Source organism: Lithobates pipiens, unplaced genomic scaffold (genome assembly GCF_037356315.1).
Source record: "Lithobates pipiens isolate NorthernLeopardFrog02 unplaced genomic scaffold, aLitPip1_a1.2 Scaffold_19, whole genome shotgun sequence".
NCBI lineage: Eukaryota > Metazoa > Chordata > Amphibia > Anura > Ranidae > Lithobates > Lithobates pipiens.
The window spans coordinates 422,425,880-422,449,781 of record NW_027507764.1 but is presented as its reverse complement, the minus strand read 5'-3'; the positions used below and the strand labels follow the sequence as shown (position 1 = coordinate 422,449,781).

The 23,902-nt window shown below is 43.9% G+C and overlaps 1 protein-coding gene across 1 annotated transcript in view; it reads right to left on the bottom strand.

Moving 5' to 3' along the window:
• The window catches only part of TTC39C (tetratricopeptide repeat domain 39C), a 152,599-nt gene extending 132,072 nt beyond the window's left edge, over positions 1 to 20,527 (bottom strand). The window contains exon 1 of the mRNA XM_077492580.1: positions 20,309 to 20,527. Coding sequence (XP_077348706.1) covers positions 20,309 to 20,436 — 128 coding nt within the window. The 5' untranslated portion in view covers positions 20,437 to 20,527. The remainder of the gene's footprint in view (positions 1 to 20,308) is intronic.
• Positions 20,528 to 23,902: the final 3,375 nt, after the last annotated feature.

Below are 23,902 nucleotides of genomic sequence, written 5' to 3'. Positions count from 1 at the left end.
TGTTTTTCAACGTGATTTATCAGCAAAATAATGCATGGATTCATGGATGGATGGATGGGAGAGTTTGCTTTGAATATTAAAAATGAATGAAATTGTATTTTTTGGTCTGTGGTGCACAAATGCATTGAAGATCCACTTTAAAGAGGAACTTCAGCCAGGTTCAAAAAAATGAAGTCAGCAGTTACAAAAACTGTAGCTGCTGACTTACCAGAAATGTATCCGTCCAGGGATCCTGCGCTGTCCTCATCCAACCTTTGGGTCCCCCGCTGTGGGAAGCCGGCTTTGACTGCTTGCGGTTTCATACTGCTCATGCCGTGCTGCACCCTGTGAATGGACCTGCAAACTCCTGGGACTTGTGACATGTCCCAGAAAGGTTGCGTGCTAAGAGGGGGCGAACTTCTGTTCGGATCATCTAGGCGATCAGAGCAAAAATGAAAGCAAAACCAGGTACTCGCTCCCAGAAAAAAAAAATAATAAAAATAAAACTCCCCATATGAGTAAAAGAAAGACTAGAACTTCCCTTTTGGGTCAAGTTCTGCTTTTTATGTGGTCAAGGGGCGGTAAACCTGCAGGTCACTGCCTATTTTTCCCTGCCCTTTGACCACAAATGGAAAACAGTTTTTTTTTCCTATGAGGAAGCCACTATTATGCTAAAAAAAAAAAATATATATAAATATATATATATATATATATATATATATATATATATATATATATCACAGATAGCCACCATTGCCAGTAAAAAAGAAAAATAATAATAAAAACGCCATAAATATATGCCCTATGTTGTAGACGCTATAAAACCTTTGCGCAAACTAATCAATATACGCTTATTGCGATTTTTTTTTTTTAACAAAAATATGTAGAAGAATACATATCTGCCTAAACTGAAGAAAAAATAATATATTTTTGATTTAAAAAAATGTGGGATATTTATTATAGCAAAAAGTAAAAAAGATATTGGGGTTGATTTACTAAAGGCAAATCCACTTGGAAGTGCTGTCGCTGTAGATCCGAGGGGAAGATCCGAAATGAGTGGAAGCTCTGCTGATTTTATCATCCAATCATGTGCAAGCAAAAAATGAGTTTTTTTCTTCTTGTTTCCCTTGGATGTCCCCCTCAGATCTACAGCGACTGCACTTCCAAATGCACTTGCAGTGCAACGGGATTTGCCTTTAGTAAATAAACCCCATTGCGGTTTTTTTTCAAAATTGTTGCTCTTTTGTTTATAGCGCAAAAAATAAAAAAACCGCAGAGGCGAACAAATACCACTAAAAGAAAGCTCTATTTGTGGAGAAAAAAGGACATCAGATTTGTTGGGTTACAGCTTCGCACGACCGCGCAATTGTCAGTTAAAATGACGCAGTGCCGAACTGCAAAAAAAATGGCCTGGTCATTGAGCAGCCAAATCTTCCGGGGCTGAAGTGGTTAACATAGTGTCCATGCACATTAGTACACAACGCCAATGTGTATAATTATTTTGTCATTATAACTTGTTGTACAACAGTTTTTTTCCATCATTACAGACAGATTACTGCCTTCTAGTTACATTCCTAGCTTCCCTATTTGTTCTATATGCCTTTTGGCTGCAGCCCATGGTCTAATGTTTTCAGCCCACCAGAAAACGACCAGCTAAATAATAACCCTGTCTTTATCTCAGTCGTTTAACAAGTGCCATGTTCCCTTCTGCGTCCAGATTAATGCGTTCTATTGCACTGAAACATTGTTCATTTTTGCAGGTACAGAATGGTCTGCCAAGCCCTACACTGAGCACAAATGTTTACATCGATGACGGCATCAAAAGGAAGGCCTGGGCAAAGGCAGAAATAAAAGGATGCCTAAGAAGTCTGAATCGAGTTGTGGATGAATCAACCATGTGTTAAGAAGATCGGGTGACAATGACAAAGAAGATTATAATTAAAATGAATGGTGTACAAGGATAAGGCTCTTAGGCCCCTTTCACACTGGGGCGTTTTGCAGGCTCTACAACACTAAAAATAGCGCCCGCAAAGCGCCCTGAAACAGCCGCTGCTGTCTCTCCAGTGTGAAAGCCCGAGGGTTTTCACACTGGAGCGGTACGCTTGCAAGGACGGTCAAAAAAGTCCTGCAAGCCGCATCTTTGGAGCGCTGTAGGAGCGGTGTATTTACCGCTCCTATAGCGCCTCTTCCCATAGAAAACAATGGGGCAGCGCTGCAAACCCGCCTGCAAAGCTTTGTGGGTGATTTTAACCCTTTTTCGGCCGCTAGCGGGGGTTAAAACTGGCCGAATAGCGCCGCTAAAACTAGGGTAAAGCGCTGCTAAATATAGTGGCGCTTTACCGCCAGCACCCACACCGCCTCAGTGTGAAAGTAGCCTTATAGACCACATGTGTATGTAGGAGATCCTCAACAACTGGAAAAGAGATTTTTGTTGGATGCTTAAATCTAGTTCTGAAGCTCTGCAGTCCACACTTTTTTTTTTTTCTCCTATTAAAGTGTTAAGTAAACCCCTCTATCGTTTTTAGCCAAGGAAGCTGCCATCTTTGCCCCCATTTAATCTACAACTGCCAGGATGCTGCACATGTGATCAGTTACGACACCAGCCATTGGATGGTTTGACAGTTTGGTTGAGAGCACAACCAATGGGAGTGTTACATTTCCGGTACGTGCCAGAAACAAAACAGTTTTATGGATGGGTTTACTTCCGCTTTAAGATTTTCTATTAAGATTCATGTACACAGAACGTTGTTTGTTTAACCTCTCCTGAAAGATTTAACTTGACATCTAAAAACGTCTGTTTAGTGCGTTTACATGCAACGTTTGCGTCTAGAAGCGTTTAGAGGCTGTTAGGCATAATGTACACGGGACGTTTTTACAACCTCTCCTGAACAATTTAACTTGACAGATAGGGGGGTTATTTACGAAAGGCAAATCCACTTTGAACTGAAAGTGCTCTTAGAAATGCAGTCACTCTAAATCTAAGGGGTAAATCTGAAATGAGTGGAAGCTCTGCTGATTTTATCATCCAATCATGTGCAAGCTAAAATGCTGTTTTTTATTTTCCTTGCATGTCCCCATCGGATCTACAGCGACTTTATTTCCAAGTGCACGTGTAGTGCAAAGTGGATTTTCCTTTAGTAAATAACCCCCACAGTAACCCACGTTTAAATGTCCATTTTGCTGCGTTTACATGCCACGTTTAGAAAAAAAATGAAACAAAATGCGGCTAAACGCAAGTTACCGCATTTAGAAGTGTTTGCCGCTTGAAATGCCTCTAAACTCAAGGTCTGAACACATCTTTTTGCTTTCCAAAAAAGGCCTCTAAACTCAACTGTCTAGAAACAACCCTGTGTGCATGTACTGATAAGATAACAGAGGAGAGTTCAGGGGCAGCTACAAAAAATGCCCAACTGCTCCTAAACGTCCGTTTACCCGCAGTGTACACCGAATAAGTTAGAAATTGCTACCGTTGCTGATGAAGCGGCTAAAAATATAATGTGGGAACTTGCTTAGGTACACTGGCCACCTGGATCACTGAATTTGTCTACAACTGACTGAGTGGAGATCCACAATATAGACAATATTAACCACTTCCCGCAAAATGGCATACCCGTATGTCGGTACTTTGACACTAAATACCAGGGTTATGGCAGCAGCTAGCTGCCATAACCCTGGTATTTTCGGGAACAGAGTGTGTTTCTCTTTGAAATAAAAGCGGTCTCTGCGGTGGATTCGGCGCAAGATCACTTTTAATCCGCGTTCCAGTCGTCTCCGCCGCTTACCAGACCCGCTGGCTGAGAAGATCGTGTCCTCTCCCGTGGATGCCTGGCTGCCGACTGAGGGAAAGATGGCCCCAGCTCGGCTCCATAGCATGAGAGGGCAGAAGTGACGTCAAAAGTCACTTCCGCCAATAGCTCTTAAAAGGAGAATTAAAAAAAAAAAAAAAAAAAAAAATTGTGATTTAATCATTTAATATGATAGACCAGTGATGGCGAACCTTGGCACCCCAGATGTTTTGGAGCTACATTACCCATGATGCTCCACTACACTGCAGAGTGCATGAGCATCATGGGAAATGTAGTTCCAAAACATCTGGGGTGCCAAGGTTCACCATTACTGTGATAGACAGTCAAATGGCATTTTAAGGTGAAAAGACTAAAAACATAGCAACCTCAGATTCAGAATACTTTAATAATCCCAAAGGGAAATTATTGCAACACAATTACCACCCTCAAACAAACACAACACAAGATTAGAACAATGAACAGAAACAAGACACAAAGACATAACAAAATTCCCAATAACAGCAAAAAATAAAACAAATTAAAACTACACTCTAATAAACCATCCATACAATAAATAACACAGATTAAAAAAAAAAAAAATGAAAATCAAACTATTAAAATGCAAATAATACACCATTTTCTCTAGCATTACCCCAAATAATAATTAACATAATACCAACATACTATAAAAAACGACATAAAAATCCTGATGGTAAACCATATATTTAAATCTTCACCTCCAGCCCTCACAGCGAAGAATTATTTAATCTGATGAACACAGGCATAAATGATTTCCTGTGTTGCTCTGTGGTGCATTGTGGGTGTAACAGTCTGTCACTGATGGTACTCCGTAGACCGACCAGTGTATTGTGGCGTGGGTGGGAAGCGTTGTCCAAGATTGAATTTAAGCTGGCCATACACCTATAGATTATCTGCAGATTTTCTATGGTTAGATGGAAAAAGTGGGAGATTCCTCCATCAATCCACACAGTTTAGCGAACATGGAGAAATCTGTTTCACTTTTTCCATCTAACCATAGATTATCTGCAGATTTTCTATGGTTAGATGGAAAAAGTGGGAGATTCCTCCATCAATCCACACAGTTTAGCGAACATGGAGAAATCTGTTTCACTTTTTCCATCTAACCATAGAAAATCTGCAGATAATCTATAGGTGTATGGCCAGCTTTACATTGACTAACATTCTTCTCCTCTCCAACACTGTTAATAAAAGACTCCAAATCTGATCAAACAACATCACTGGCCTTGCGAATGAGTCTGTTGGTGTCGGCCCCCCTAGTCCTGCTTCCCCAGCATGCCACTGCATACAGGGGAGCGCTGGCCACCACAGACTCAAAAAACATCTTCAGCATCGTCTGGCCCTCAGACAAAAAGGAGAGGCGGCTCTTCCTATAGAGCACCTCAGTGTTCTTGCTCCAGTCCAGCTTATTATCTATGTGCCCCCTCAAGATACTTGTAATACCGCATACACACGACCGGACTTTCCAGCAGAAAAGGTCCAACGGTCTTCCCAATGGACCTTCGATGGACTTCCGAACGAATGGACTAAAGTCTAAAGTCCGCTCGTTTTGAATGTGATCACGTACGACAGGACTAGAAAAGGAAGTTCAATAGCCAGTAGCCAATAGATGCCCTAGCGTCGTATTTGGTCCGTCGGACCAGCACACAGACTAACAGTTTTCCCAATGGGAATTGAGTCTGTCGGACAGATTTGACACATGTTCTATTCCAAGGTCCGTCTGATTTTTTTAAAAAGAAAAACAATCGGACTATCCCACACACGATCAGACTATCCGACAGAATGATTTCATCAGGCCTAGTCTGCCGGAAAGTCTGGTTGTGTGTACACGGCATAACTCTTTACTACCTCCACATCCACTCCTCAGATGGAGACAGGGGTCACTAGTGCCCCCCTCCTTCTCAAATCCACAACCAGCTCTTTTGTCTTTGTCACTTTCAGATACAAATGATCATCCTACATGTTTCTTAAAGCAGGAGTAAACCCACTCAAATTTTTTATTTTTTTTGACCTGCAAAGGAAAAGGCATAATGAGCTAGTATGCACCACATACTAGCTCATTATGAAATACTTACCTTAGAACGAGTCCCCGACATCTGGCCTGATCCACGCCGAGGGAGCTGACATGCTCCCTCGGTGTGTCTTCCGGGTATCGCGGCTCTACTCTGTGAGTGGCTGGAGTCGCGATATCGTCACTCCCGCGCATGCGCACGGGAAATTTCTTACCAGCAGGGTCCAGCGTCTGCCGGACTTTCAGCCGAGAATCCCCTGTGTGCATGAGCCGCTGCCGTCAGCGGCGCATTGCTAGGGGAATATCTCCTAAACCGTACAGGTTTAGGAGATTTTTTTTTACCTACAGGTAAGCCTCATTATAGGCTTACCTACCTGTAGGTAAATGTAAAAAAAATTACTATACAACCACTTTAAGATTCTTAAAGTGGAGTTCCACTCCTAAAATTATTTTATCCTTTTTCAGCTGCATTAAAACAATAAATAACATTTGGGGGGAAAAAAAATAAAAATAAATTAACCGCTTGTGGACCAGTCACCGCAGTTTTAGTACAGCAGGTTGGCTCCGCTGCGCGAAATCACGTTATTGTACATGATGTCGCAAGGCTTGGATAGCAGGCGTGCGTGCCTGCCACAAGCTCCGTGACTCTGACCGTGGGTCCTGCAGGGATACCCACAATCGTCTCACGAAGAGGAAGAACAGGGAAATGGTAACGTAAAAAAGCATTTTCCTGTTCTGCCTAGTGACAATGACCAGGATCACAGCTCCCTGTAATCGAGAGTGGTGAACAGTGTTGTGTCACACACAGCCCCCCCCCCCGCCCACAGTTAGAATCACTCCCTAGGACGCACCTAACCCCTGCAGCACCCCCCCCCCCCCGGTTAACCCCTTCACTGCCAGAAACATAAGCTTTTTTAATCGCACTGAACGCTGTATAAATGTGAATGGTCCCAAAATAGCTCCAAAGGTGTCCGTTGTGTCCGCCATAATGACAGCCACAATAAAAAAAATATATAAAAATCGCTGATCACCACCAGTAAGAAAAATTTTTTTTAGAAAAATGCGAAAAAACTATCCCCCTATTTTCTAGGTGCTATAACTTTTGCGCAAAGCAATCAATAAACGCACATTGCGATTTTTTTTTTTACCAAAATTATGTTGAAGAATACATACATAACGGCCTAAACTGAGCAAAAAAAATGTTTTTTTATATATTTTTTGGGGATATTTATTATAGCAAAAAATGCGTTTTTTTCAAAATTGTCGCTATTTTTTTGTTTATAGCGCAAAAAAAAAAAAAAAAAAAAAAAAACACAGAGGTGATCAAATACCACCAAAAGAAAGCTCTATTTGTGGGGAAAAAAGGATGTCAATTTCGTTTGGTAACCATGTCGTATGACCGCGCAATTGTCAGTTAAAGCGGCACAGTGCCGAATTGCAAAAAGTGCTCTGGTCTTTGGCCAGCCAAATGCTCCGGGGCTGAAGTAGTTAATGCCTGTTGCTAGGGGGTCCCTCATAATCTGCCTCCTTACTCACCTCGGCGCCTTACGTCACTTCCCTCGGCGCTGGAAGAGAAATCACCTCTCCCCCCTCCCTCCCTCTAGGCAATCATCTGGGACTTGTGACAGGTCCCAGATGATTGTGCGGCCAGTGATGGTGCCCGGCTCGCACATGCACAGTGGGTGCCCGGCCGTGAAGCCACAGCCAGGCGCCCACAGTTACAATCCCGGCGCCACCAAGCGGAGGGGGAGACGAGCGGAGCTTTGTTCCCCCGCATCGCTGAACCCTGGGACAGGTAAGTGTCCGATTATTAAAAGTCAGCAGCTGCAGTATTTGTAGCTGCTGACTTTTAATAAGCTAAACTCCATTTTAAGGCCCCCCTATAGATCTATGCGTTACAGTCATGTGTGTTAGTAGTGGTGCCATTGATTTGAATTGGCACACCAATACACAACATGGCATGTGTTGTGGTGTACTTTTTAAAAATAAAAAAGGATCATATACAGTAGAGTTGTGTGATTAATCGTTAAGAATCGTTATTGCGATTTTTTTCCCGTTGTGATCTTGACAAAGTATTTCCCGAGTCTATGAATTCTCTGCTCTGCTGAAGCCACAGCTGTCAAAAGAAAGGAAAAAAAAAAACTGGTATTCTGCCAAGAATCACAACATTTTTTAGCAGTGGAATGCAAGTATAAACATTGTAACAATTTGTCCTTTAGATCAAAGGAATACACCTTGGTGTGTAAATGAGGGAAGTTTACCACTTAAACACTTCTGACATTTGTTGGTTTCAAGTTAAAATAATTTTTTTTTTTTGCTAGAAAATTACTTAGGACCCCCCCCCCACACACACACGTGTAATATATTTTTTATTTTTATTTTTTTTAGTAGAGACCCTAGAGAATAAAATGGTGGTTGTTGCAATATTTTATGTCACACTGTATTTGCGCAGCAGTCGCTCAAATGCAATTTTTTTGGGGAAAAATTACACTTTAATAAATAAAAAAAAATAACCAGTAAAGTTAGCCCAATTTTTTTTTCTGTATAATGTGAAAGATTTTACGTGCATTTTTGGAGTGGTTATCATGCATTGGCAGGCCATGTAAAATGAATCAGCTGCATGAAATACCGCACATTAACGTGCATGTGGTAACACTGCAAAGGAATGACCAGGTATAAGGCTGGATTCACACCTATGCAGTTTTAGTGCTTTTTGCATTTTGCAGATTTGCACCACAGTCCATTTACCATGGTTTCCTATGGAACAAGTTCTGTAGTGCAAATCTGCAAAATGCAAAAAGCACTAAAACTGCATAGGCGTGAATCCAGCCTAAAGGGCATCTTAAAAAAAACAAAAAAATATGGATTTTGCAGTCAAAGAACTCGGGCCAGTTTACCCCATAGAAATGCAGTGCAGATGCTTTTCTGCATGTGCTTTTTAGATCTATTGCAGTGCATTTTCCCTCTCTTTCTTCACATTAACCTCTTGGCGTCCGCACTATAGCCGAATGACGGCCACAGCGCAGACCTGAATTTCAGGGAGGCCATCATATGACGTCCTCCCCTTTGTGCATGCCCCCCTGCAGGGCATGCACTGTGATAATCGAGCCACTGAGACTCGGGTGATCACAGATCCGAGTAAGATCCCGGCCCCTTACCACGTGATCAGCTGTCAGCCAATGAAACACTGACAGCGTGAGGAGGAAAAAAAAAAAAAAAAAAGCAGATCCCCGGCTTATGTGCAAGGGACATCAGTCCCGAAGAGGAAGAGGCAATTCTGCCTCATCTGTGCCACCAGTACCCCCTGCCAGTGCCACCAATCAATGCCCACAAGTGGTGGCAATCAGTGCCACCCGGCAGTGCAACCAACCAGTACCAATCAGTGCCCATTATTGCCACCCATCAGTGCCGCCTCATTAGCGTACATCAATGAAGGAGAAAAATTACCTGTTTGCAAAATTTTGTAACAAAATATAAAAAAAAAAAAAAAAAAATCTCTTTAAATTCTGTCTTTTTACATTTTTTTAACAAAAAATAAAAACCGCAGGAGGTGATCAAATACCACCAAAGGAAAGCTCTATTTGTGGGGGGGGATATACAAATTTAATTTGGGTACAGTGTCGTATGACCACGCAATTGTCATTCAAAGTGCATCAGCGCTGAAAGCTGAAAACTGGTCTGGACAGGAGGGGGGGTTTAAGTGCCCAGTAAGCAAGTGGTTAAATAATGACGTGTGTTTAAGTGCGTTTTCTCACGTTCCAGTACAGTTTAGTGCAGAACAAAAAAAAAACTCAGCATGTTCTACTTTCTTTTCTGGAATTTACTGCACTGGTGTGAACTAAGCCACTGAAAACCATATAATCTACTATTCATGTGTTTTCGAAGCAGAGAAAAGAAAAATGCACTGGACTGCATGTGGTGTGAACTGGCCCTAAAGGTAGGTTAAAAAAGCTGCAGCTTTGAAAACTGCTCCTTAATCGCTTGCCGGCCAGTATAACTGTGGCAGGTTGGCTCGGCTGCGTGAATCTCCATAGGTGTACCTCAGGCTCGTAAATGGCGATCTGTGGGCGCGCGCGCCAATTGGTCAGCAGGGGAGCCAATCAGACTCTATGTCCGCCGGCCTCCCACGATTATTTCCCGCAGAGACAGAATGGGGATCTGCCAAGGTAAATAAGGCAGATGTCTGCAGAAGATGACACAGAAATCCTGTATTTGCTATGCCGGAAGACGGATCTGTGTGTTATCCCAGGCAGCCCATCCCCCCACAGTTAGTAAACACACTCAGGGAACACATTTAACCCCTTGATCGACCCTGGGTCTTAACCCCTTCCCTGCCAGTGTCATTAGTACAATGTCAGTGCATATTTTTAGCACTGATCACTGAAATAATGTCACTGGTCCCCCCCCCCCCCCCCAAAAAAAGTGTCCAAAATGTCAGTTAGGTGTTCAATCTGTCCACCGCAATGTCACAGTCCCACTAAAAAGATCAACACCATTACTAGTATGCCATAAACCTATCCCCTATTTTGTAGACATTATAACTTTTGCGCAAACCAATCAATATATGCTTATTGTTTTGTTTGTTTTTTTACCATAAATATGTAGCAGAATATAAATTGGCCTAAATTGATGAAGAAATTAGATTGAAAAAAAAATTATTAGGTGTGTTTTATAGCAGAAAGTAAAATATATTGATTTTTTTTTTCAAAATTGTCGCTCTTTTTTTGTTTATAGTGCAAAAAATAAAAACCGCAGAGGATCAAATACCACCAAAAGAAAGCTCTATTTGTGGGGGGGGGGGGGAGGAAATAAAATGTATTTGGGTACAGAGTCGCACGACCGTGCAATTGTCATTGAAAATAACGCAGTGCTGTATCGCAAAAGATGGCCTGCTAAGGATGTGGGTAAATCATTCCGGGGCTGAAGTGGTTAACCACTTGCTTACTAGGCACTTAAACCCCCCTCCTGCCCAGACCAATTTTCAGCTTTCAGCGCTGATGAACTTTGAATGACAATTGCGCGGTCATACAACACTGTACCCAAATGAAATTTTTATCACTTTTTTCCCACAAATAGAGCTTTCTTTTGGTGGTATTTAATTACAGCTGGGAGTTTTATTTTTTGCTAAACAAACAAAAAAAGATGCAAATAAAAAAAAAATCATGTTTAATAGTTTGTTATAAAATTTTGCAAACAGGTAATTTTTCTCCTTCATTGAAATGCGCTGATGAGGCGGCACTGCTGGGCACTGATAGGCAGCACTGGTGGGCACTGATAGGCGGCACTGGTGGGTACAGTTAAGGTGGCACCGATAGGCACAGATAAGACAGTACTGATGGGCACAGATAAGACTGCACTAATGGGCAAAGATGGGCACTGATAGATGGGACTGATGGGCACTGATAGGTGGCTCTGATAGGTGGCACTGCTGGGCACTGGTAGATGACACTGATATGTGGCACTGAGGTGCAGCAATGTTTTTGAGGCAGATTGTGGGCACTGATAGGTGGCACTGTGGGCACTGATGTATGGCACTGTGGGCACTGATGTATGGCACTGCTGGGTGGCACTTTTTTAATCATCTGGGGGTTACTGGCAGGAGGCAGGTGGGCACTGATACGCTGGCCGTGACCAGGACTGATGTCCCGTTCACGGCTGCCGGTGATCGGCTTTTTTTTTCTCTCTCCTCGCGCTGTCAGCGCGAGGAGGAAAAATAGCCGATTACCGGCTCTGTTTTGTCACATAATCAGCTGTCATTGGCTGACAGCTGATCAGGTGGTGAGGGGTCGGGATCGACCCCTTGCTCGGATCCATGATCAGGCGAGTCTCATAGACTCGCCGGTCACAGGGTGCGCAGGCCGCTCGTGCACGGGACGACGTCAATAGACGTAGTCCCGACAAAGCAGGTCCGCGCTGTAGCCGTCATTCGGCTATAGCGCGGATCTCAAGAGGTTAAAGAGGTTGTAAACCTCCATTTTCAATTTAGGAGATATTTACTTTGTACTGCGCCAATAATGTCATCGATGCACTAGTGAGTGCCATGGTCACACAACTTGGGCCAGTCACAGAGCCGGAGTCTGTGGCCCTGGAAGGAAGAGGGGTGAAGTTAGATGCAGCCTCCAGCGGGAACAGCGTGTTTGCAGGTAAGTGTCACATAATTTGCTAGCATACGATGCATACTAGCACATTATGCTTTTACTTTGCAGAGAACAGAAAAGGAAGAAAAACCTATCAGGGTTTACTTCCTCTTTAAAGTAGTTGTAAAGGCTCAAGGTTTTTCACCTTAATACATTCTATGCATTAATAATTGCTTCCCTCCGGTGTCACATTTGGCACCTTTCAGGGGGGAGTGGGAGAACTGTTCTTGACAGGTCCTCTTCCCTACTGCGGGAGACCGGGAAGCCGACTGATCTCCCAGACATTCACCCCCGCTCTTCCTTCCTCTGTCGCCCAGCCAATCAGAAAGTGCAGCCCGCTTCACGCATGTGCAGTAGGGAACCAGCAGTGAAGCCAAAAGGTGGGCTCCCTGGACAGGTAAGTGTCCATATAGTAAAAGTCATCAGCTACAGCAGGGGTGCCCAACGTTTTGAAGAGCGAGGGCCACTTAAGCGACTTGGTAACCAGTCGCGGGCCACAATGAAAGAGCAGGCGGATGATAGGTCCGTGCAGAGCGGGCATGGACACAGTCCACATTACTCTATGGGTCATCTGATCTGATCCACCCAGACGGAAGGGGATTGATCCCTTCTGGGTTTTTTTTTTTCAGATTGGTGGTAGGCAGGTGTAAATGGACACAAATCTGTTTACATCTGCCGTTTCATAGAGGTGAATGGAGGGTCTGATTGGGTTGGACCGATTGTGTGAAAGGAGCCTTTCACACTAATGCAGCGCAGTGAACCTGTGTCTTTCCTGCAGGTTAGCTACACTTTGCCATATACTTCTATTATATCCTGCATGTGTGGTGCATTTTCTGAAAGCTCACCAAACTCGCAGGTAATAACAGAAGTCTATGCCTTAGTGCAGGTAACCTGAAGGTGCACTTCACCTGCGGATCAGTTTGAAAACAGCCCAGTAACCACTGCGCAGATATGCCCATTTATACACTGCAATTTTAGTAATAAACTGACCTTTAATAACAGTCTTCCATTCAGGTATTGCCTGCTGTTGCTGTCCCCGGCAGAGTGCATTTGGTATCACATCTCTGCTCCACAGCTGCTTGCTTTGCCGGCTTCATTAACAACACAGATGCTCTGGGATGGCGGGTCGGCAACCCATGATCTGGGCTTGTCAATCTGCCATCCCACAGAAGGAGGTCGCGGGCCACATCAGAGGGCTCCGCGGGCCACTGGTTGAGCACCCCTGAGCTACAGTATTTGCAGCTGCTGACTTTAAAGGGATTGTAAAGTGAATTTTTTTTTATTTTATTTAAAATAACAAACATTTTATACTTACCTCCACTGTGCAGCTCGTTTTGCACAGAGTGGCCCCGAACCTGGTCTTCTGGGGTCCCTCGGCGGCTGTCTCAGCTTCCTCCCGCAGGTGCTTCTCACGTTCATGCGAGCTCCCTCGCATGGTGAGAAGCATCTGCGGGCGCGCCCCCGTGATACAGCCGGCGGCTATAGCTGCTCACCGTATCACACGGCTCCGCCCCCCGGCGCTCCGCGTCAGTGGATGTGATTGATAGCAGCGTGAGCCAATGGCTGCGCTGCTTTCCATCCATCCACTCCAGCCAATCAGCGGCCAGGCTGAACGGTGGAAAGGACATTGGGGGACGAGCGCAGGACTTTCGAGGGGTGAGGTAAGTAAAACGCGGGGGCTGGGGGCGCCGGGACTGTCAGATGTTTTTTCATCTTAATGCATAGAATGCATTAAGGTGAAAAAACATTTACCTTTACAACCCCTTTAAGGGCCAGTTCACACCAGATGCAGTTCTATTTTTTCTGCACCAGAAACTGACCAGAAAATGACTGCATGGTGATAACTACAGCCATTGGAATACATGGAAAACACTGTGCAAGCATTGTTAGTGCAGGAAAAAAAAAAGCACACGGAACTGAGCAGATCTGCATCTGGTGTGAACTGGCACTTAATCTTTTTCATTTTCACACCTGTATTTGCAGCACCCTTGAAGCCTGGTTAAAAAACTCCCAGTGTTAGCATTCCTGTCTTGTTGGTGTGACGTACCATACGTTGAGTGCAGACCCCCAGCACAACATAAGTGATGATGTTCTAGTCCCAGATTCTAAACCCATGCATGCGCAGTGCGATCTTTATCCCCCCGTTCATGGGGGGGGGGGGGGGGTGACAGGATTAGAACTGGGGAGATCACCAGCATATGGTGTATGTATAGGTACCAATAAACAGGAATGGTCGTTTTTTTGGGCCAGGCTTTGGAGATGCTGCAAACAGCTTACAGGTATGGAAATTATATTAGGCAGCATTTTTCCAAGCTACAGTTTTAAACTACAGACTCCCCCCTCCCTTCCTTGACTGCATAATCAATTTTATACAAATGGAAAACCTAGCCTTCCCCCATACTCATTGATCTAAAGGTAAGAGCAGCAGCTGGACAATTCATATGATTGAGAGACGTAGAGAAGCAGATTCTAAAACATTTGTTCCCATCTACTTGTTAATGAAGAAAAAGCAATAAATAATGTTGGTAACTCTCCGACTAATACATGAAATTTATATTATATATATATATATATATATATATATATATATATATATATATATATATATATATATATATATATATATATATATATATATATATATATATATATATTTTCCCCATGTATATTATTAAAGTCGGGGAATATATATATTTTCCCCGACTTTAAGAATATACATGAAAAAAGAAAAAAAAATGTGTGTGTATATATATATATATATATATATATATATATATATATATATATATATATGTTACAAAGTCCCTGCTAGTGACAGCTCGCTGTGTTACATAGGAAGGATTTCTGCAGAGCTGAGATCCCCATCATCAGATCCTGCTATACTATTACACATGACGTGTGTGTGCACGTGTGTGTGCACAGTGACTACACCTTCATCCTATAGAGACTACTCAGGACTCCTGGATAACAGCAACCCAGCCAGGAACTGAGCTGGCATCATAGATGGCACATTGATTATCATCATCCCAGACTGACAGTGACCTGTCATACACACATACAATGAATGCTGCAATGATCTGCCATTGTCATTGCTACACTGATCATCTACAATATTACACAACATTTCACCAGGCAATGAAACATCACTGTACATTACATACTAACAGTAAATAGTTACTTTGTACACAATGACAGCTGTACTGATACAGTAGGGTCAATGATTTCATTACAAAGGCTGAGACTGTGATGTAACAATGTAACACTATCCGGGGTACATGCTGTATATACATACAAATGATACGGCTCCACTCTTATCCGCACTTCTTCTGGGTGCACATCCAGAGTGTCCCCGAAACATCTTATTACAAGTCCCAATAGGATGACAGCACTCCAAACAAAAATGCTAATTCCTTCTACAAGCACCCATTAACAGCACATGCGTTCCAGTGCTTTTTTTTTTTCTGCATCCAAAATGCATAGAAAGTAGGTTACATGGTTTTCTATGGCATATTTAACACCAGTGCTTGCAGCTCCAGATGAAATAAAATATATATAAAATCACCTGGAATGCATCCGGAAGCGCATCAAAAACACCCATGAAGAATCATCTGGAACAGATCTGGAGGTTGTTTTTTTTGTGTTGTGAACTTGCCTTAGAGGAGGTTCAGAGTAAGAGCCGGTTCACTCCACTGAAACGCAGTCCGGATGCGTTTTTGCATGCACATTTACATGCGTTTTTGGCATGTTCTTGATGCAATCCAGTTTGTTTTTAAAGTGTTGTGGATGAGTTTTTTTCTTTTTAACTTTTGTTTTGCTTTCTGCTGTAATGCATTTTATTTTTTTTACACTTTTCTTTGTTTTTCTTTTGTTTGTGTTTTCTTATTTGCTGTAATTATATATATATATATATATATATCTATATCTATATCTATATCTTTTTTTTTTTTTACATTTTTCTTCATTCTCCTTGTTTTGTTCTTTGCTGGAATGCATTTTTTACACCTTTCTTCATTTTTCTTGGTTTTGTTATTTGCTATAATGCTTTGTTTTTTTTTGTTTGTTTTTTTACATCTTTCTTAAATTTTCCTTGTTTTGTTATTTGCTGTAATGCTTTTTTTTTTTTTTCTTAAATTTTTTTTTGTTTTCCTTGTTTTGTTATTTACTGTAGTGCATTTTTTTTACGATTTTCTTTGCTTTCCTTGTTTTGTTTTTTGATGTAATACATTTTTTTCTTCCTTTTTTTGTGTGTGTGTAATGCGTTTTTTAATGCGTTTTGCCGCATCCCAGTACAGTTCCTCACAGGAAAAATGTAGCATGTTCTACTTTTTTTGACAGTACTGGATACTGGAAAACACTGCTCTGGAGTGAACTCTGCTATTGGAATCCATGTAACCTACTGCCCATGCGCTTTTCATGTGGGAGGAAAAAAAACAAAAAAATAAAAAAACGCACTGGACTGCATCTGATGCACACCGATCCTATGATCTCCAACATGCTTCATGCATAGCTGCCCCCAAAGTTGGATTATAGGCAAAACCTTTTTCTTCCTTTTGCATTGAGTAGTTTCCTCTGAGTTCCATTGGGGAAATGTCCCTTCACTTCCTGCCCCAATCACCGAAACAGGAAGTGATAAAATCTCAGCTGCCACTAGAACTAGTGTCTCCAATGGAAAATTTCCCCATTATTACTGTTCTCGGGACCAAAGTTTTACTTCCCTTTCACTTTCATTAATAATGGTAAACAGCACAAATAGAGAGGCTGCATTTCCCCAATAGGGACACAGACAGCAATAAAAACCTGACAGGTGTTCTAATCCCTCTCTACAATAGAAGATCACAGTTCTGCCTTTAGTTCTGCTTTATAAGAAGCGTCTTTGTTGTTTACCTCAATGCTGAGTAGGGCAGATCAGACTATGAAGGGCATTGGTTTTCACTCGCCATGTCAAGTATGGCATTAGGCCTGTCAACTGCACCCATGCAAGTCAAAGGGACTGTGCCACGACCCCATGCCAAATGTGCATTTCAATGTTAAATCACCCAAAAAAGAACAACAAACCACACAGGTGTTTACAAAGCAGCTGTATCATCTTCTGCTAACCAGCTCTAAACTGATCTGAAAAGTGACCCACTGCAGACAGCTTTTCAGAGCCTACCGCTCATGTGAATAAAGCTGAAGGTTTAAATGCTCATCTAGGCCTACAGTACTAGGAAAAGGGACTTTTACTTTTCTTATCACTTACTCCCCTGGAAGCTGGTAAGCCACGCCTCTCCCTGATGTTCTGGGTTGTGGGCGGTCCTTTGGTGTCAGGACCATTCGCCCTGCAATGTGCTTAGTGACATCACAGTGTTAGCGACCAATGGTATGGCTTAGGGATACGGGTGTGCAATGTGCTTAGTGACATCACAGTGTTAGTGACCAATGGTATGGCTTAGGGATAAGGGTGCGGGGCCAGTCACATAGCATGGAGGGAGCTTACACGAGTGATGGATTAAGTTAAAAAAAAAAAAAAACATTTTTTACTGGTACCCGAGGCTAAAACCAACATCTGCCAGGGCCATTTTTTGGTTTTCCCAGAGCTCAGCTTTAAAGCGGTAATAAACCCAAAATATAATATATTGCAGCTTACCAATCATTGTATGTGGTGACTTGAATGAATGAATGAAATATTTTTATAGCGCACAGCGCTTCATTTGTTTCCTTTACTTTATCTCCCCCCCCCCCCCAAAACCTCCTGGATAAGGGAGCACCTCTAGACAGCAGCATTGTCAGTCTGGGGGGTGTTAGATGTACTAGCAGATTTAAATACACTAACAAATTGAAGCCAAACTCCGCCAAACACTTTATAAGCAGTTACAGCAAACCGTTTCTTTCCTTTTGGGATAAAGGTTCTGCATAAATGAATAACAGCTGATCATTCATTGTAAGTCACTCTCTGTTGGTGTTGAATGGTTTGTTTCAACCCTCTAACTGCTAAGTCTGATGGACAGCTTGTTCTGTTGAAACACAACAAAACTTACGGGCCAGATCACCAGGTGAAAAAAAAGGAAAGAAAGCCTAAAGCCCCATACACACTATCAGATTTTCTGCTGATTTTTGTCTTCAGATTTACCAAAACCATGTAGTGCAAGGGCCTGTCTGATTGCATACAAATTTATACTCCTAAGGTTTGATGTCATATTATATGGTTTTGGTAAATCTGAAGGAAAGAAATCAGCAGAAAATCTGATAGTGTGTATGGGGCTTTAGAAAAACAAAAACATCCATCATATCGGACTATAATAAATGTTTGCTTTGGGTTTAATACTACTTAAGAGCAGAGCTCTCCCCAGCCCCCGCTAGATGTATTCCTTCTAAGTCGCATCCTTGTATGGAGTGCCGTCATCCGATTGTCACATGTCACTATTGTGTACTGAGATCCTTATCTGGGGAATCTGGATAGCAATGCTGACAGCTAATGCAATGGATGCTCACTGGTATCACCTGGATCCTGGAAGAAAGTGATCCAGCCCCCTGTACAGAACAGTGATCTACCCACCCCCCCACCTACAGAACAGTGATCTACCCCCCCCCCACCTACAGAACAGTGATCTACACCCCCCCACCTACAGAACAGTGATCTACACCCCCCCCCACCTACAGAACAGTGATCTACCCCCCCCCCACCTACAGAACAGTGATCTACACCCCCCCCCCACCTACAGAACAGTGATCTACACCCCCCCCCCACCTACAGAACAGTGATCTACCCCCCCCCCCCACCTACAGAACAGTGATCTACCCCCCCCACCTACAGAACAGTGACCTACCCCCCCCCCCTACCTACAGAACAGTGACCTACCCCCCCCCCCTACCTACAGAACAGTGATCTACCCCCCCCCACCTACAGAACAGTGATCTACCCCCCCCCCACCTACAGAACAGTGATCTACCCCCCCCACCTACAGAACAGTGATCTACCCCCCCCCCACCTACAGAACAGTGATCTACCCCCCCCCCCCACCTACAGAACAGTGATCTACCCCCCCCCACCTACAGAACAGTGATCTACCCCCCCCCACCTACAGAACAGTGATCTACCCCCCCACCTACAGAACAGTGATCTACCCCCCCCCACCTACAGAACAGTGATCTACCCCCCCCCACCTACAGAACAGTGATCTACCCCCCCCCCACCTACAGAACAGTGATCTACCCCCCCCCACCTACAGAACAGTGATCTACCCCCCCCCCACCTACAGAACAGTGATCTACCCCCCCCACCTACAGAACAGTGATCTACCCCCCCCCCCCACCTACAGAACAGTGATCTACCCCCCCACCTACAGAACAGTGATCTACCCCCCCCACCTACAGAACAGTGATCTACCCCCCCCCCACCTACAGAACAGTGATCTACCCCCCCCCCACCTACAGAACAGTGATCTACCCCCCCCCCCCACCTACAGAACAGTGATCTACCCCCCCCCCCACCTACAGAACAGTGATCTACCCCCCCCCACCTACAGAACAGTGATCTACCCCCCCCCACCTACAGAACAGTGATCTACCCCCCCCCCCCACCTACAGAACAGTGATCTACCCCCCCCCCACCTACAGAACAGTGATCTACCCCCCCCCCACCTACAGAACAGTGATCTACCCCCCCCCCACCTACAGAACAGTGATCTACCCCCCCCACCTACAGAACAGTGATCTACCCCCCCACCTACAGAACAGTGATCTACCCCCCCACCTACAGAACAGTGATCTACCCCCCCCCCACCTACAGAACAGTGATCTACCCCCCCCCCACCTACAGAACAGTGATCTACCCCCCCCCCACCTACAGAACAGTGATCTACCCCCCCCCCACCTACAGAACAGTGATCTACCCCCCCCCCACCTACAGAACAGTGATCTACCCCCCCCCACCTACAGAACAGTGATCTACCCCCCCCCCACCTACAGAACAGTGATCTACCCCCCCCCCACCTACAGAACAGTGATCTACCCCCCCCCCACCTACAGAACAGTGATCTACCCCCCCCCCCACCTACAGAACAGTGATCTACCCCCCCCCCACCTACAGAACAGTGATCTACCCCCCCCCCCCCACCTACAGAACAGTGATCTACACCCCCCCCCCCCCCCCAACAGAACAGTGATCTACCCCCGTACAGGACAGTGGTCTATGCGAATATGCTGAAAGGAGCAGGGATCTACCCTTGAATGAGAACTGTGATCTCCCCCCGGATCCTGAGAGGCAGAGTGATCCAGAGATCAGCCAATCACACGGGGATCCCGGCTGACAGTGTCGGATCCTCCCATGCCGGTGCGGTCCAGCCGGTGGTGCTGATCGGGGGATCCATTGATCTCACCTGTATTTCCTGAACAGCTGATCCGACTCCCTGAAGCCGTTGTTGAGCAGCATGTTGATGCCCACCAGGGCCAGCTCGGTATCGTCCATGTCCAGACGATGGTGGTCGGCGTCCAGCTGCTCGGCCATTGTGCTGTACGGGGGGAGCCGATCATCCAGCTGTGCCGCCTCTACCCCGCACTACTGTCACCGACACAGCTCAGTCCTCCTTGTGTGATAGGAGGAGGGGCAGGAAGGGGAGGGGCCCCAGCTGCACTCTCTTTGTCATTGGAATCATAGTGATGGCTGGGAGCTGCCCCTTCATTGTGTGTCATTGTGTGTCTATTTATATCAGTTATTATACTCATCACCTGTGTGTGTGTGTGTGTGAGGACACCGACTTCTATACACATCTATGGGCTGCACTGCAGGAACATTATATATATATATATATATATATATATATATATATATATATATATATATATATATATATATATATGCACACCTTCACTCCCCAAATCCTTTACACCCCTTCCTCCACAATCTTAAAGAACCCCTCCCTCTGACAGTGACATTTACACCCCACTCCAGAGATCCACGTCATTATCCTATGAGGTGTCATCCTACGGAAAGGGCGGAGCCAGCGGTACATCATCAGGGTCTGAACACAAGACCCCCCCCCCCCAGGAGACCGCCAGCCCCTGATGATGTCACAGGGGAAGATGGTGGAATGATGGATCCCCCAATTCTGTCTTTGAGCACAACTAGGGCTGCCAACCCTTTTACCAACAAAATATGAAAAATTTACTGATAGAGAACTTTTTTTTTTTACTGACAACCTGAAAAATGACAAAGTCCTATTCAAAACTAGGAGAACTGGGTGGAAGTGAAGGCAAAAGCTAAAGCCTGGTACATACTAGTAGTCTTTTTCATTCAACCCAGCAGGGCTGACAGCTGACAGCTCGGGAGGAGCCGCTGTAAAGCCATGGCCAAAAGTTTTGAGAATGACACAAATATTCATTTTCACAAAGTCTGCTGCTTCAGTGTTTGTAGATGTTTTTGTCAGATGTTACTATGCTATACTGAAGTATAATTACAAGCATTTCATAGGTGTCAAAGGCTTTTATATACAATTACATGACGTTTATGCAAAGAGTCAATATTTGCAGTGTTGACCCTTCTTTTTCCAGACCTCTGCCATTCTCCCTGGCATGCTGTCAGTCAAGTTCTGGGCCACATCCTGACTGATGGTAGCCCATTCTTGTATAATCAATGCTTGGAGTTCGTCAGAATTTGTGGAGTTTTTTTTGTTCACTCGTCTCTTGAGGATTGACCACAAGTTCTCAATGGGATTAAGGTCTGGAGAGTTTCTTGGCCATGGACCCAAATTTTCAATGCTTTGTTCCTCAAGCCACTTCGTTATCACTTTATGGCAATGAGCTCCTTCATGCTGACATTGTTCTTCACCAAACTGTTCTTGAATGGTTGGGAGAAGTTGTTCTCAGAGGATGTTTTTGTATCATTCTTTATTCATGGCTGTGTTCTTAAGCAAAATTTTGAGTGAGCTCACTCCCTTGGCTGAGAAGCAACCCCACATATGAATGGTCTCAGGATGCTTTACTGTTAGCATGACACAGGACTGATGGTAGCACTCACCTTTCCTTCTCCAGACAAGGTTTTTTCCAAATGTCCCAAACAATCAGAGAGGAGATTCATCAGAGAAAATGACTTCAGCGGTCCAATACCTGTACTTTTTGCAGAATATCAGTCTGTCCCTGATGTTTTTCCTGGAGAAAAGTGGCTTATTTTCTGCCCTTGACACCAGGTCATCCTCCAAAAGTCTCCCTGTGCATGTAGATGTACTCACACCTGCCTGCTGCCATTCCTGAGCAAGTTCTGCACTGGTGGTGCCCTTATCCCACAGCTGAATCTACTGTAGGCCCCCTAAAGCCTTCTTCACAAATGCAGTGGAAATGTTTTTTATGGGATTAAGTTTATTTTTATAGCAAAGAGGGATTGTGCAATTAATGCAATTCATCTGATCACTCTTCATGACATTCTGGAGTATATACAAATTGCCAATCTTAAAGAACTGAGTCAGCAGACTTTGCGAAAATTAATATTTGTGTCATTCTCAAAACTTTTGGCCATGGCTGTACTAACTATCCGATGTTAGTACAGTGATCTCCCCTGCTGTGCTATTGTGTCCTGACAGGAAGACAGCCCTCCCCCGCCAGAATACTCTGGCCAGCGCTCTCAGCCATTGGCTGAGAGCGCTGATCGGAAGACGATCGGCAGACCTTTTTCTGCCGCATTGGAGCGATTCTGTTGGACAGGCTGCCATACACCATGCCCAATATTCAGCCCATATAGCCACATAGGCTTTTAACTTTAAACCTACTCCCACACATATTCTAAACCTAACTTATCTATCCCTGTAAAGAAAAAAAATCACTCTACTTACCTATTTTGCAGCCTGCCCAATCCCAGGCTGTGCTGTCAGCGGAATTTCTCAGCCTTTGTCAGCTCGACGATTCAGTTCGCATTGTGCGCTATACAAGTATTTCATTCATTCATTCATTCAGCTCTCTCCTGCACACAGAGGGCACCACTGGAGACCAAACCGGAACAGCTTCAAAATAGGTAAATACAGTGAACTTTCTTTTACAGGGCTAGATAGATTAGGCTTAGAATGTGGGTGGGATTTTGCATTTACTTCCACTTTAAGCAGTAGAAACAACATGTAAACAATAACATTACCCAAAACATGTATTATGTCTGGCTTTGCAATGAAGAAGTCAAAGCAGCATCACAAAATGTGTGATGACTAGGATTGGGAAATTCCCGGGAAGCCTAGGACAGTGCAGAAAAACAAGCCCTGAAATGCACGTAGCTTGCCATGGCATAAGTCATGATCTTTTTGCACCTAACAGTGGGCGTGGCTGCAAGAGGGATAATTAAACAGAAACTTATCCTAGTTGTATAAACTGCAAACTTGTGTCACAGTCTGTGTGCCCACAAAATAATGCTAATTACTGTGCCAAAAATCTCACAGACACACATAAATCTCTGGACAAAGGATCATTTTGAACAAATCAAGGGATTGATTTACTAAAGGCAAATACACTGTGCACTTTACAAAGTGTAGTTGCCCTCTGCGAGTGCAGTTGCTCCAGAGCTTAGTGAATGGGGTAAGGCTTCACTTTGTAAAGAGTATCCAAACTGTATTTTTGCTTGCACATGATTGGAAGATGGAATTAAGCAGAGCTTCTGCTCATTTACTAAGTTCTGGAGCAACTGCACTTGCAGAGTGCACAGTCTTTTTGCACTTAGTAAATCAACGCCTACATTTTTCCATTAGATTTGCTTTTCTGCACACAAAAACATATCGCTGTGGGGTTGATTTACTAAAGGCAAGTAAAATGTCCACTTTGTAAAGTGCAGTTGCACTCTGCACGTGCAATTGCTCCAGAGCTTAGTAAATGAGCAGAAATTCTACTGCCTTCCATCATCCAATCACGTGCAAACAAAAATGTTTTTTTTCCTTGCACATGATTGGGTATTCTTTGCCTTTAGTAAATAAACCCCTATGTAACATACAACATAGTGTATA